Source organism: Halyomorpha halys, unplaced genomic scaffold (genome assembly GCF_000696795.3).
Source record: "Halyomorpha halys isolate HHAL.00 unplaced genomic scaffold, Hhal_1.1 Scaffold726.1, whole genome shotgun sequence".
Classification (NCBI taxonomy): domain Eukaryota; kingdom Metazoa; phylum Arthropoda; class Insecta; order Hemiptera; family Pentatomidae; genus Halyomorpha; species Halyomorpha halys.
In genome coordinates this window covers 20,400-37,098 of record NW_027116696.1, presented here as the reverse complement: position 1 = coordinate 37,098, position 16,699 = coordinate 20,400, and the positions used below count along the sequence as shown (strand labels likewise).

The 16,699-nt window shown below is 30.6% G+C and overlaps 1 protein-coding gene across 2 annotated transcripts in view; it reads left to right on the top strand.

Annotated features, from left to right (window-relative positions):
- Bgb (Big brother) overlaps positions 1-14,565 on the top strand; it is a 56,214-nt gene extending 41,649 nt beyond the window's left edge. The window contains exons 6-7 of one of the 2 annotated variants that reach the window (XM_014428567.3): positions 8,018-8,074; positions 13,703-14,565. In XM_014428567.3, the coding sequence (XP_014284053.1) occupies positions 8,018-8,074; positions 13,703-13,744 (99 nt within the window). In that variant the 3' untranslated portion in view covers positions 13,745-14,565. Of the gene's footprint in view, positions 1-7,997; positions 9,335-13,702 lie in introns of those variants that run through there. The other variant, XM_014428568.3, reaches the window with a different exon arrangement.
- The last annotated feature ends 2,134 nt before the right edge of the window (positions 14,566-16,699 follow it).

Below are 16,699 nucleotides of genomic sequence, written 5' to 3'. Positions count from 1 at the left end.
AAAGAAAAAGAAATCCCAAAACAGTTTTGAAATAAAATAATATACAGATCCTTTATTGAAGATTCTGACTGCAATATAAGTATGTTTTTCTTATTTTTATGTCTACGATTTGTCGTTTTTATATAATTTCCTATCGCGGTGACTAATGGGTTTAAAGAATTAGGGGAAGATTGCAAGGAATTTATTTAGTTACATGTTTTGGGTAGCCTCCATACAGATAGTGTTGACCATAACTTGATATTGTGGTAAATTATTTAAAAAATAAAAACATACTAAAAAGATAAGTAAGAAACAGTTATAAACAATTACAATATAAGTGCAAAACCTGCCTCGGTATAGATATAAAGACTAACATAATTAAGCAATGTTTAAATACATAAATAAAAATTATTATTAGATTGGGGAATAATAATATACAATTTTACAATATTGTTATCCTTTTTCTTTATTATAGTAAGTTTAGGTGTCTTTATCTATATATTTAGTTCTGAATCTATCTTAGTTCTTCTTGTGTAATAAGCAGTCTTTTAACAATTCTGAGGCATTGGTTTTGGAATATTTGTAGATTTTTTTTTTAAGGTGGTTGAATTAGTGAAGCTCTATATATACAAGATAAGTGTTGTGATAGGTCTTAGTTCCACTTTCTAATGTATCAATTTATTTGTGGGGTATTATTTTGATTATACCGAGATATGTTTATAATATACATATACCCGAGGACTGCTATACGGGTGAGGAAGATGTGAGGAGGTGAAGTTGGCCGGGCAATAAAGACGATAGCTGCCACCTCTGATCTCCGGATTGCCTCCCGAAGCACGTTGCACCTCCGCTGCTATGTTGTATTTCTCAACATTAAGTCCTAGTCAGTATTCAATAGTCCAGCTGGCTCATGCAACGGTTAGTAGAGGCAGTTTGCTACAGCCATCAGGCAACGATCGTCGTTTTGTTCAACATGTATTTTTCGTAATGGATGGAGATATAGTGTAAGGTTTCTTATGGTTCGGAGCAATTTTGCAGAGAAACACATCATTCTTTACAAAACTATCGCCAAAGGCGTAAAACCAACATTCATGTATCCACCAAGAGGAATTGATAAAAAATAAGATGTTTTCAAAATATTTTTCTTCAAAGGCTTCGGGAGCTATTTGTACTATCTATTGGATCGTTTAGGTTTTACACATTTGCATATTACTTAACTCTTACATACACAATTATTAAAACGAAATATTCCAATTTCAAATAGTAAACCTCACAACTACAGTTTGTTTCTAATGTGAAGTTTCAGAGGAATATTTAAGTTTAATGTATGAAATGTTACGACTCACTTAAAAGTGTATTCCAGTTCAACTGTATGTATAAAAACAATTATATATATATTTCTTGTTCGAAACTAATTGTATCTTTCAATTATAATAAAATATATCCACATAGCCACATCTGTTTTACTTTAAATATTCAACGTTTCGGCCAATATTGGTATTCTCAGGGACAATCCGTGAACTAACAGCTTAAATTATTGTATTATTATTAATTCTTTTTTTTTTTTTTTTTTAGAAAAGTTGAATTGTAAATTATATCATCTTAATTTTAATTTCACAGACTCACTTAGTCATTAAAAAGGCGCATGCTGGTCTTCCCTCGTCTAATATATAATAGTCAAATTAACATATGATACAAATTAAATAAGATAAAATATATATACTATTAATAAACTTGCTCTATTTTATATGTAATTGCCTATTATTGTATTATATTTCAATTAATTTTATTTCTTTTATTTGGAATTTTTTGTTAAAGTATTATCAATACCAAATTGTTTAACCTACCCTTGGGACTAAGTGAAGATGTGAGATTAAAATTAAGGTTGGAAAATGTATAATTCAAAATGTTTTTACCAATTTTCAATAATAAGATTATAATTTAAGCTGTCCTCTAATAGATTGTCTTTGAGAATGCCCATATTGCTAGAAACATTGGATATTGTGTATACATGATGTAGTTTTGGAATGAAGGTTGCGAAATATGCACTGATATAAACTAAGGTGCTATTTGCATTGAGAAACATACTATAGCATTAGCTAACCTTCAACTTGAAAAGAATTACTTTAAATTCATGGCTGGTGCCCGTTGGGTAGCGTAAAAAGTGGCTTTATTGAGCAAGTATCGGTAGCTATCGTTATCGCTTACAACAAGAGCGCCGATCGGCCAAGTGGTGTAAGTGATCTGGTCCATTACCTCCGGGCACTTAAGAGAGCCCATAGAGCTCTAGAGATGAGATGCGATGAGAGCGATACGGAGCGGGCGGCACAGAGCTATCCCTTACCTAGCAGTAACCGATCCCACCATTAGCACAGGTGCCATTCTCACGGCTCTCTCAGCATCTTGTAGCAAAAACAGCAGGTATCTATATCACCGTTCTTATTGACTGGTAGCTCTGCCAACATTTCCAGCTCTAGTACTAGTACTTTGTTAAAAATTATAAATTGTGGCATGTAATAACCGCCTTCAGCGGACCATGTTTTGCTCATCTTATAATGCCGTAAGGCAAAACAAGATAACTTGTAAATACATGTATTATATATTATTTTATTATAATCCGTATTATATTTATATTATCAATAAAGAGGTTTTTAAAATAAAAAAAAAAAAAAATAAATAAATTGTGGAGTAATCTGTCTGTATGTAATTAAATATGAACTTAAAATTATTAGCGTTAAGTATTTTTTTCAAGTCACGGTCGCCAGGGTAGCAAGAAAAAAACTTTTTAAAATTATTTATTAATTACTGACTTTTCGACCATTAAGTAGGTCTTCATCATGGTTAAAAAGAAAAACTATTGTAACAGTGATTGCAAATAAAACAGATGTAAAGCTGAATGTATAATAAGACTTCTATATAAACAATCAAAACCTAAATAAAATGGTAAGGAATTGAAATACAAAAAAATACTAATTATCATAATAATTAATATGGAAGAAATATTTTATTCCACTAGCTCCGTTCTACGCTATGTTTTTATTTCCATCTAATACTAGTTTACTTAACACACTCACTATTTATCACTTACCTTTATTTAAATTTTTACAATATGTGTATTAGTTGATTCTGTACCTATATTGATATCACTTCAGTACTTATCATTCTGTATAGTAACATTTACTACAGTCTCAATTATCAGTTCATTATTAATTACTTTGTCACTTATTATGTCTCCTTAGTTAATAATTATTATTGATCTCTTGTACAATATATGTTCCGTTTTATCAGTTCATTACTAAATATTATGTTAGATATCAATTTTTTGTATTTATCTTCAACTATCTTACTATTTAACTTAGATTTTTGATAGTTTGTTTATATGGATTGTTCATATTTTTGTATTTTCGCCTTCACATCTGTTCTATATGTATTTAGAGTCATTCTTTTACTCTTACATACATCTTACCTTGTTATACTCTTTGTCTTATTATTTTAGCCCTGATGATGACCACATTGTGGGCCGAAATGTCGGCCATCAATAAAGTTATAATTACTATTGTTATTCTGCTTGACCATAGCCTGGCCATCTCCTAAAATCTAGTAGTCAACCATTTATGTAGAAGTTTGATATTTTTTTTAAACTTTTTTGTAATTTTATAATGTCATAAAACTAACGATAATGATTGTTTTAGTTGTATAATTCGATTATGCTAGATTTCAATAATTTTAACAAAGAAAGAATTGATGTTATTTATTCATTTTTTGTTATTTTTCTAATCTTGCATTCATTTTAAGTCCTTCAATCACATTCGTTACAATTAATATGGCTTCCTGTATAACTCAACCTTTCCCAATCCATACCTTCCAAACATTCATTTAAGTGTAGTTCCTAAGTTTATTTTGTTTCACATAGTAAGGATTTTGGATTAGATAGAAAAATAGGGTAATCTGATTCATACAGGGAGCGTGAAATGTTGCCGGAGATGCAAGGTGCACTGTACGCGGACCGTATGTAGATCCCGGCTCTAATTTTATTTATTGATGGATTAGAACCCAGTCCTCCCTCGTTAATGGCCTTCCCTTGTCCCAAGCCCCCCTTGTTCCGTTATTTATACTCGGATAATTGGATGCCTAAGCCTTCAATAGCAAGGGCTTGGACCATTTCAGAGCCCTACCGTTTATTAAACAGCTTTGATTTCTATTGCGTCCGTCAGCGATTGAGTCTCAGATATGCCAGGCCTCTTCCTATCAGTAATTAATTCTTCAATTAGTTTTGATTTTATATAAAAAATAAATGCTTGAAGAAGTTTATCGGGGGGTGCGGTCAGCAAAGAACAACATAAATAAACAAAACAATATTTATTTATTTTTTGCCGACGTTTCGACCTGAGTTTCAGGTCTTCATCAGGGATAGTGGCGTGTAAAGGGGACGGGAAGCAGCTAACTGACCAAAAAAATAAATGTTGGCCACAGACAATTATTAAGTGCAGATATACAATTTTGTCGATTATTTAAATTAATTAGATAATATAATAACAAAATTCACTAGAAGAAACAAATTAAATAGAAATAAATCATCTTTCTTCCAACCCCCATCTAACTCCCACTAGCAACCATTTGCGTTTTTATTAAACTTAATACTTCTTTCTCACTGTCAGACATTTTTAATTTGAGAAGGCTTAATAAATATATTATTAAATAGTGGAGCTCTACTTGAAGCACGGGTCTTGTATTACTTTTGGTCTATCACTTGAATGTGGGATAGAGAGAAGATGTATATATATGTATATAAGGTTTTTTAGCTTAGCTTCGTAGCTTCTGCAATGAAATCCGACTTTAAAATTTATTCCAATCTCGGACTTCTTCAAATGCACGTTTTCATAAGAATCAGTAAATTATAAACTCTTCTATAATTTTCCTTACACTACAACAGCCATATATTTAAACATTTCCAATCGTATCTTTTGATAATGTATTAGATTGAAGCTTTAATATTTTCATTTGTAGAATTTGGTCATCACAGTTTTGACCTTGTTACTTTTATGATTCCTTTTTCCAAACATCTTTACGGGTTTTAATTTGCCTTGAAAATGTTTGGTTTTTGTACGGTGTTTGATGAAATGTGCTAGGCCAAATAAATCGATTGATCGATTTTTTATATTTTTAATGAACTATAAACCTGTCGTAAAACAGAAATTCGGACCAATTTTCGTGGCCCACTATTTCGTTTTTATTAGGAGTTTTATCCAACCTCCTATCTTAAATTTGATGTTCTTCGTTTCGTGGTCCGTTTAACGTCATCATATGGATTGCTTTTGTCGTTCTAACTACCATCATGTGCTAGTTCTTATAAGGTACCTCTATCGAGTTGTTCTCACTTTTATTTGGATATCATCATATTATTAGTTTAGTAAAAGTATTTCTAACGTCCTTGATCATTGATTTCATTGAATTATTTGCCATATCGATAAAAAATGGATCCGTTACTAACTAAAGTCTAGTGTTTGCTATCGTGATTAAAGCAATCCTTGGGTGCGAGAACCCTATACAGTTTTCGAACTCAGGTATCAGGACCTGAGGCACTCACTGCTAATCCGTGGACAAATCCCCGACCTATCCTATACAAACTCCCCCAACACCATCTATAGCTATAATTTATTTTATTGGTACTCTGGCTTGGATAGAGCTGTAACTGACCCATCTTGTAGGCTTGACGGGGTGGTATGGGAATTCTGACATTCAAAATGCCAAAATAGATTTTCAACATAATATCGTGAATTATTTTTTTTTTTTTAATTCGTTTCTATTCGAATTTTTTTTTTATTAAATAAGTTATCAATGTTATTTAAAAAAAATTATGGTAAAATTAATCTGAATTTAATCTAGGTATAAATTGTAATACATAGATAATTTCATTAGGCTGAATAAAACCTCACTCCTTAAAAAATGGCATGAATCGATAAGCGTTTTACTTATTTTACGGCTTTAATCCAAATTAAAATACATAATTTTATATTTCCCTAATTTATATTTGTTTACGGTTTAAAATATGTGACATTATGACAATTTGTTTATATTACGGGCATAAGGATTTATAGGAGGAATAACAAATATCACTGAAGTAAATATTTTGACGTGAGGGTGATTGAAGCTCATGATGGAACTATGGAGTTATTGGTCCCACAAAGGGTTATAGGATCGCTGAGCGTAATAAGGATATAATAAGGCTGTCACGTCAGATATTGCAAGGTCATGACGCAAGGACCTGTTGACGAACATTTGTGAAATTGATGGGAAGTTTTGACGTTAAAACTTTTGTATGAATGCTCCATAAAAAGTTTTACCAAGTTCGCTTGAGTAGGTATAAAATGAAATCAAAATGATAAAATAAAGGTTCATTATGACAATTTGTTTTAAATTAAATTATCAAATAGTTAATTTTTGTCAGTGTTTCATTTATTGTTCCATGTTATTTCCTCGTATATCTTTGTGGAGACTATTAATTATAAGAATATGGAGTATAGCTCAGGAGTGGTAATTTTGATGATGAATTTTTTGAATAGTCTTACTTGGGAAAATATCTACTTACATTAGAAATAAATGTTTGTTGTAAGGTTTTGTTGGGTACAAGGCCTTAAAAATTTTTTTTTTTGTTGTTGGCTGAATTTATACTGAGTAAGGCATCGAGAATTGTAATTTTTATCACATCTTATCAAAATCAAATTTTTTACTATTTTTTATTCCTTACTCTTAATCTTATTGGGTTATCAAATTATCGTTTTCCTTACACACTAAAAATAACATGAGATAAAGGTTATGTCGTAACCAGTTACTAATATTTTCTGAGGCTCTGTCTCTCAGTTCTAATTGTAACAGATCTGATACTTTACGAATCCTATTACCATCCATTTAGGTATAATACATACAGAGGCGGGCAACTATGAAACTAATAGCTAAAGTTGCGATGGATACGATATTTATTTATCAATGGTTCATTCATGAATGAGGGTCGTATACATGGCAATTTTAGCTATAGCTAATTTTTACCCATCTCTGAATAAATGAATTCACATAAATCCTAATTTATACATTGTATGCCTTTTGTCGACAATCCTTAATTCTAACACATAAAACTTGGCTCTACAATTGAGGTACCGTTAACCTCTGTGACTTTGTGCAGTTATTGAAAAAAAAATCCAAACTAGAAGGTGTTGGGTCAATGCGCGCAATGTGGATTCCAAGCTTGCAGGTAAATACACTTGGTATGAGTTTTGAGGTATTGAGAATCTCATATTATTCTAAAACTTGTTATCAGACATTTAATCGAAAGATTTTTAGTGGTATTGAGCTTTGGTTTGTACAACCTTTCTTAACAAGGTGTAAATTAAATCAACTATCTAGTTCCTATGTAGGATTATATAGTCCTTTATTATGAGAATTGACTAAAATTCTGTTTTTTTGTTTTATTTGTTTAAGTAAAATTATAATCCAGATGGACACCTCACGCTTCATTAGAAAAACTGGGTTTATTTATCTGTCTATTTTTTTATTAGAATTAGTGAAAAGAAATTTAACCGCATACTAAATGGATAGGTATTAAATTAAAAATGTAATTTCATTTTTCGTCAAATCTGATCGTAAAAAAAATAAAGCTGGTGTGCAAAGTTTCCTCTATCATGGTCTCTCCCACTTTTAAAGTTTTATTAACTAGGGGTGATGTAAAAGAAAATACAACAGTAGTTTCAGTTCACAGTCGCACAAGAGTATAACTTTTTTTCCAGCAAACTCCGTCTACAGATATCCGGAATTTGATTGTTTGGTTTGATTGACACTTTAAACAGGTTATCCCAGTTGATCGATATTTTTAAGTTTGTCGGGAAGACAGGTCTAAAGGAACTAAAGCATGAATCACTCCATAATTATCTTATATCAGTTTGAACAAAGATTATTTATCATCCTTATAATTTAAAACTAATTATAGATATATAATTAATGTGCCTTGATGATCTCTTTTTCAGTATGCTTATTGATGTTACAGTTGCGGCTGGGCGGTGGGCAGCAAGGACCTCAGCGCTGCCAGAGGCTCTCCCTGCAAGTAGGAATCGCGCCACCTTAACCTACAATATTATTTATATCATTTGTTAATATATAAAAATGTTAGCATGTTTATATCGGATTTTTATGTATTTTTATCTTGTTTGAAATAAGAGTATTAACAAAATAATTATGTGCACTGCTCTATGCATACATCCATAAAGCACGCGCATATTCATTGAGACACATATACACTCAGTGTAGTTAATAATTTATATCTGTATTATACAAACAATGTTGTAATTCAGGTGACTTGCTGTCTCAGCTATAATGTTATTTTGTATTCTTACTAAATCATATATTGGTTAGTCCAGAAGATATTGTTATATCTATTGTAATCATTATTAATATCTATCTATTTAACTTACCACTTCTTTAGCAAGAATCTGATACTCTTACTTATCTGGGGAATATATAGTTAAAAACGTAGGGGGCCTTGAGAATTAAGCACTTTAAACAAAGCATCTTTGATTGCCATCAGTTGGATAATATGCATTATATTTGTAATTTAATATAGTGGAAGATATTTGGAAAGAGTAATTTGTTCAGGGAGAAATTGTCTCAACTACATTTTAGATATTCCTATCCAAATATTACGAAACATAATTTTTTGACTGACTATTTATGACAGCATATATCCCTGCATCTTCTTCACCATAGCATTGCAATTTCAATAAATAATCCCCTCAAAAAATAGAATCGAAACAATTCTGCTGGTAAGTAGAAAGATAAGGTTTTTTATTTTAAATTAACGATAGTTAATTTGTGAACAAACAAAATTGAATATGTTTGTAATGTTGGATTTGTTGCTAATGCTGTTGGTGGAAGGTACGTGCCCGCATGATATCCTCCTGATCCTCTAGGAGTGTTTGCTCGGAGGTGACGCACTGTTTGCCAGCGGCCCGGGTGCTCCGAGTCCCATGGAGCTGGCCATAGATCACCGTGGGCGTGGCCGCTCGGTCCACTTTTGTCTTAGCCGGACTATTGTGCTCGACTCGCTACACCCGGCTAGTTCTAATTTGTCACCTTTTGTAACTGTCCAACCCCTCCCGCTTAATTCCCATGTCCTTGCTTTGTTTTTTGTTCTTTTTTTTTATTCTCAAATTTATCTCCCCATTATTCTACTTTTTTTTTTGTTCTTTGCTATGTTTAATTTTTCACATTATTTTTTGTACTGCTTGTTTCATTAATGGAATGTATATATTTATTTTTGTTGTTACAGTGTTATATTGCTATAATAAAATGTTTTATTGTATCTTAAGTTATGTTTTTATTTTTTTTTTCATTTCCCAATCCATTTTTTTTTTTTGCTTCTAAAAAGGTGCATTCAGTTTTAATATTCCATTTACCTCCTATTTATTGAAAACTTGATACCAAGTCTGGAGCCTTAATCAAGACTCCAATGAAATATGATATAAAAAATATGAACGTATTTTAGGAGTATAAATATCTAAAGAAATGTGGTATATCACAAGGAGTTCTGAAAAAAAATGATTAAAAATTAATGAAAAATTTTACCACTAAAACTATTAAAGGGTCAGGAGTTTAGTACTTCCTTACAAAGTACTAAACCCCTGACCCTTCAATACTTTGTAAGGAACAACGGTTATACAAGAGGGTGATTTGGCTCATGACTACTGCCTGATTTTTCCTCAAATATGAATAACTACTTTATTAGGCTGGATGGACCCTCGAATGGTGGAGGGCTCCCCGAAACCACAGGATTGACTCACGATTACTGTGACAGGATAAATATTTTCCTGTAACAGTTGGATTCTAAACCCAGAAGTAGGAGTTGCTAGCAATGTGCCTCACCCTGTCTCTACACAATGAACCATTCAGCTCTCTGAAAAATTATAAAAAAATATACTGATGAATGATAAATGATAAATAATAAAAGTGATAACGTATTACAATAATAGTAATTCACTCTAAAGGAATGAAAAATGAATAAACATGAAAATAGAGCAAGCAAGTAGTGTCTGCTCAAAGAAAAAAAAGTAATAACAGGTACAGAGGTAAGAAAAAGAAAAATTAATTGAAGAACCAAGTAGAAGTATAAAGAAAATTTTATTTATTTTTATAGAAGTACATAATGTGGCAAATTACATGGTAGAAATTCAGATTAAATTAATGAGTAATAAACTATATTTTTGATAAGGTTAGAAAAAAAAAATAATAACAGAGATGACCCACTCAGACATTAAATACTGGAAATTGTTAGTTCCATCCTTGATGAGTTCATAAAAACGGATAGCGAAACTAACATCGATATTGTGTTTTCAAGGTGCCATGCACCCATTTCCTTTTATCCTCATTTCCATTCTTATAGTCCATTTCTGTGTCAAGTCATTAACCTCTACTCAGAAAATGTTGACCTGTCTTCACATTGGACGTGCGTGAATAGGCCCGAGTGAACTGTCACTGGACTGAACCCTCTGAGACTGACCTGGCCTGGCCTATGTAAAACGACCTTTAAGCCTACTAGGAAACAGGTGAAGATTAAATTTAAGGGTTGGGGGTTATAAATCCATATGGTGGTTGCTGGGAAACAATTTCAATTCCAAACGTAAAGAACACCACATTTCGCGTTGAATGAGTAACTAACATCATAAATTCTAGGTATTTACTTTCAAACGTCTTCACCATGAAAAACTTTTTGTAAGACCTATTTTTTAAGGGCATCGGATATACTTAAATTAGAGCTGAATTTTGGTGCCTGGGGCAAATATTTTACTTTTTTCCATCTATTTTACCAATTCAAAAAACATCTTCTAGCATGCTAGCCCAAATTGCCAAAATGAGGTTATAAATTAAATGTAGTTAGAGTTATTTGGATCTTGGTCCAAATTTACCAATATTTTTCAGTTTGTAATTTATAACTACTAAACAGTGTTTCTAAGCGAAAAATTATATATCTCACTTAAAGTGTACAGCTAAAGTAATTAGTAAAGTTCCCTGAATTAAAACACAATTAAAATTGAAGTTAATTAATTAAATATTTAGTTACTCGTTTTAGTACAATTATAACTGACTGGTAAATATTTTCACGTTTTGTTAACCACAAATTCAGTTGAAATCCTAATTTTGTAGACGAGGCCTCTTCAGATTTCGGAGACTAAGATTTCATTCAGGTCAAACATACGAAAAATAAAACTCATTGCCAAATTAATTTTTGACCAGTGGCCTTACTAAAATGATACAACACCGCCGCGTTGCTTGGCAGATCTGACAAGAACAAAAAAAAAAATTATTTTATTTTAAATGGACATATCCCAAAGATTGTACCGTAGACAGGGGTTACTTCCACAACTGAGTTCGCCCCATAGTTGGGCGAAAAGTATTCCATTGACGATAGACGAATACATTTTTATTTGGAATTTGTATTCGTGAATTTTTAAATATGCCACTAAACAATTCGAGTACATTGTATTTAAATATTTTACACATTATTTCAACCGAATACAATATTATTCGAATAAATATTTAATAGAATAACAATTAGATTAATTTTTAAATTAGATGATTTTTTTACTATTTCCGATTTCTAATGTATGAAGGTTATTCAGACGAGTAGAAAACAAAAATGCTATCGACTATAAACTCGCGTATCGATATATTTTAACTTTTCGGATTTCTAAAATGCAAAGGTCCCTTTATATGTTAGGAGATTTAGGAAATAAAAATGCTTTCGATTTTATGATCGCACGCTGGCGCATCGATTTTTATCAACTTTTATAGTTTCTAACACATTAGGCCCCCTTAGTATGTTTTCTAAGAGATAAAAAATGAAAATGATATGAATTTTAAGATTGCGTATCGCTTTATTTTAACTTCTTTGATTTCTAACATATTAGTGTCCCTTTCTATGTTTTAGGATATATAAAGGGTCATAAAATATATACAGTGGCCGCCATTGGTCTGTAAGACAAAACATTTTGTCTTAATGAAATTATACGAATACAAACGTATTCGGGTGGTTAATAATATATTTTTTTTCGAATGAAAGATTATTCCAGTAAAAAATTAAAGAACACAAATTCCTTTTTATTCGGAAGGTTAATCGTAGGTTTTTTTATATAATTGATTATTCGGGTAGAAAAATAACATTTCCAAACGCAGTCGTCTTCTTCAATGGAATAATATTCGTCTAACCGTGGTTCGTCCACACATTATCCTAAAGCTAAAGGGTAAAGTAGTAAAGTAGTAGGGATAAGTCTTTTGGAAGGGCATCAGTTACATGTTTATATACTTACGTATTTATTAATATTGTTATATATATTTACAATAAAGGAGGTAAGAAAAAAAAAAAAAAAACCTAAAGCTAAAAGGGCTACAGTGTACGTCAAATAAATGAACAAATTTGGCCTTATTCAAACGATGGCGGAGTTTGTAGCATTATTTGTAGAAACATGCTTTCTAAATCTCCAAAATATCTGGGACTATCGAAGTTATCAATCATAATTTATTACTCCTAATCCCTTTCTGCAAATTAATTCTTTTTTGTATTAAGGGGTAATATTTTAAGTATTAAGTAAGGGAAAATATGTTACTCTCAATTTGAAGTAGCCCCTTCTAAAAATGTTTATATTAATCTTCTGTGACTAATGTGAATTAAATATTTCCTAATTTCAAATTATCCATTGCAAATACTTATTCACATTTTAGATTGTAATTGTAAAAATTTAAATGCGATTTTTTCGTTATTATCAATAAATAAATCGTTTCTTTAAGTAATCGCTCAGGCCTTTAGTTTTAGATCCAATAACACAAAAACAATTAACTGTTTAATAATTAGTCATATCTCAATTTTTATTAAAGCTCGACATCAATTTGTGAGTAGTTTGTAATATTCAAGGTTCAATTTGTACATAGGTCGTTCTTATTGAAATGGGCAATTTCGAGTTCAAGTTTTCATAAATCTGAGCGTAATCCTACATATTAAACATTGAATCGAGGTTCATTGTTCATCTAAACAATAAAAATTTTATTTCTAAAGAAAATAAATACAAAATGAAGCAACTGTTGACAAGGCCATGAGGTAACAAGCACATTGAGATAAAGTTGTTTCAAAACATTAACGAAATACCACTTTCACTATTAAAGTAATTTTGGCGACCGCACTTGAAAATCGGTTGAGCCACTAGCTCAACAAAATCTGCATTGGACAGGTTGAGCAAAGTACTCTCCTGCTGGTTACTCCAAGTTCGGTAAGCATTGAGGTGTTAAAAAACTGAAAAAAAAATTTAATACTCTTAAAAATAATTTCCACCCCTAGAAATAATTTCCAATAGCTATATTTTCTACAAATGTTATATTAAAAAAACTTTTAAAATGATTATAAAGTTTATTTAAAGATAATATATGTAAAAATTCCAATAATAACATTGTTTTTTTTAATTTTCATCTTTTTAAAAATTAATTCCCGAAGCTAATGGTTTTGTAGACAAGTGGAAACTTCTAATGGATATACTTGTTTTACTTATTGATATAACTATCTAAACAAAAAATATATAAATCCATCGATTGTCGCTGGGTTTCTTCCTTTTTCAATGCGTTGTACTAAAATGTATTGAATGATATTTTATCGTTGCGAAATAAACTTGAAAATGTTATTTTCTTTTTTCAGGGTCGGAAGAAGAACGATCCAAACCATGGTCTCCACATTTGAACATAGCAACCTCGACCGGACAAGGCTTCAGCCAATTACATCCACAGTATTATATCGGATAGTTATATTAGAGCAAACTGTGAAAAGATTTAACTCTGAGGGGTTGCAGTTTCTCATTTATCTAGTCTTTTATAATTAATTATAAATTATTTTTGAAAACTAAGAATATTTTAATCAACATTTAATTTATTAACCACTTTTTATTTTGTTATTAACAAATTTCACTTGGATCTAACATAGCAACAAAAGATATATTCACCTTACTACTTCTAATTAATCAATAGCTGGAAGCATTTATAGCAGAATGAAGGTTTCTTGTGGTTTTTACAATTGTGAATGTTTCATAATGTTCGTGCTGGATTGAGGTCACTTTTAAAAATTGATTTTTTTAATAAATCTGAGGTCGATGGTCTTATACATTCAATGATACAGAAGGCCATGGTAGAAAGAAAAACTTAATTCATCTACCATTAACATAAAAAATATGTAGATATCGCGAATCTTTCTAGTGGAAAAAAAAAATACTAAGATTTTCTCTAACGTTTTATAGCTGTCGTTAGCACTACGAGTATATTTCTGTTGATTTTATTTTTAAGACAAAAATAAAAACAAATTAAGCAGAACTTGGAAAGCATTCCCAATCAACATTGTGTATGAAGTATTATCAATTTGGATTATCCCTTAGATAATATGACATCTAACTAAGGTATTATTATTTTAAAAATTTTCATTTTAAATTTTAAATCATTTTTAAAAATAATTTTTATTAGTTATAAAGTGTAACTAACATATTGTAAAAAGCTGTCTGACTGTAATTAAAATGAGATATTCTTTCTGTTGTAGATTTTTATGGAAATAAAATATTGTTTATTACTAATTTTTAATTTTTTTTTTAATGATCATTACATTCCCTTCGACATAACATCCACTAAAAAATATTCACTTTAATATTTCCAATTAATTTATAACTAGAAATAAATATGTATACATTTTATATACTTTTATTTCAACACACGAATAGGTTTAATATTCAAAATATATCGATAATTTTAAAGAAAATCAAATATTGAATTTGACCTAAATTATTTTATGGAATTTTGATCAAGATTTATGGGTATTTCTGTTACACTGCTCCACAGGATCTACCTTATCCCCCAATATGTGTGTACATATTGATAATATGGATGTGTTTATGATTATCTCATTTTGTATATTAGCTATTATTTTTATTTCTTAATTATATTATGTTTATTTATTTATCATGTTTATAATGTACAAAATGTACAATTATGTCAGTTTAGAATTAATAATAGTGCCCATAACTTGTATATATATATATAAATATATATGTATCAGTATTTTATAATAAGCTGTTAAGAGAAAGTGCCCTCAAACAATGTGGTTATATTGTTTGTAACAATTGGAGGTGCAAAACCAGCTTTATAGAGTATTGTGCACAGATATTGACATAATATGTAATATCTTCTGTCAAAAAGGGTATGTATGTCTAACATTTTTTTTATAACTTAATTAAGAGAGAAGTTTAAATGTAACCAATCCGACTAATGAACCAGCCTTAACAATGTACCAGTCCCATTAATCTACCAGTTACCTCTACTCTTAACTATTTGAAACAAATAAGAGTTTGGCGACATTTAGGAATATGAACCTGAATCCATTTAGCTTTATTTCCACCAGTCTCATCTTTTGACCGCTAATATTGAGCAGGCCGTTGTGAAATCACCTGCCAGTAAGCAGTTGTTGCTAACGGTGTTTGTGACCACCTTCAGAGAAGAACTACTAGTTCTGAGAAAAACTGCTTAGAAAGTGAGACATATTTGGGAATTTGGTGTATTTCAATAACTTTCTGTTGTCTTTTTGCACTTCTTCATATCTGACAGAAATAAAAGTTTTGGTTTTATTTTGAAACGGAAGTATTATATAGATGTTACCCTTAATAATAGTAGGGGTATCTTTCTCTAGCCATAACTGTCTCAAATGGCCAATTTTGGGTTTTAAAATAAATTAATTTTCTACATTACACGAAACTGTTAAAATTTTTTTTAATGAAAAATGGAATCATGCCCGGTGTTTACTTAGGGTTGTTGATCATAGCTTAACTCGAGTAGATTAGTGGAACAGCATGCTCCAGTGCCCAACACCTGTTTGTTCCGGTACCCGCCACAATTCTGCAATAGTTAACTTGTTCCTTCAATTTATTCATGTAACTAGTACTATCATTACTTTCTTATCAAAAATTTCGAATTGGAGTGTTTGATAGAAAAACATAGTAGTACTCTTAGTCCAAAAACAGTGAACAACCTAGGTCGTAAAAAACTGAAATTATATATAATTTTATCTATTGGTGTATCAGATTTAATGACATTTTTTTTCTTGATAAGATTGACTTACTGGAAGTGGAACTTTATAAAATTGATTTTACATCTTTTTCGATTTTCTAAAATATGGCTCTAATGAGTTTGATTGAGCTCAGTCTGTCATTAGGTATTATTTTTATGAAGCAGTTAATTAATTCGGGCTTAAATGCCGAATCTTCCTCTAAAGTACTTTTAATCAATTAATTACTTAATTGGAGAAGATGGTAGGGGGATGTGGTCAGCAAAAAATAATAATAAACAAAAAATTATTTATTTATACCGACGTTTCGACCTGAGTTCCAAGTCTTCATCAGGGAGGTTAGCAGGAGATCCTGGATAAAACTCAACCGTTGACCGCACCCCACGACCATCTCCAATTGTTTCTACAGTCAACTATCTACACCTCAGAGTAAAGTATTTTTTTATTTTATTTATTTGAAATAACTAACCATATTAAATTGTTAATAGTAATAAAATATGTGTAAATATGAACTATGGAGAATTTGATCATTAATAAATTATTATTTAATATAATATGGTTATTTAATATAATACTGAAATCGTTTGAAATTTACGC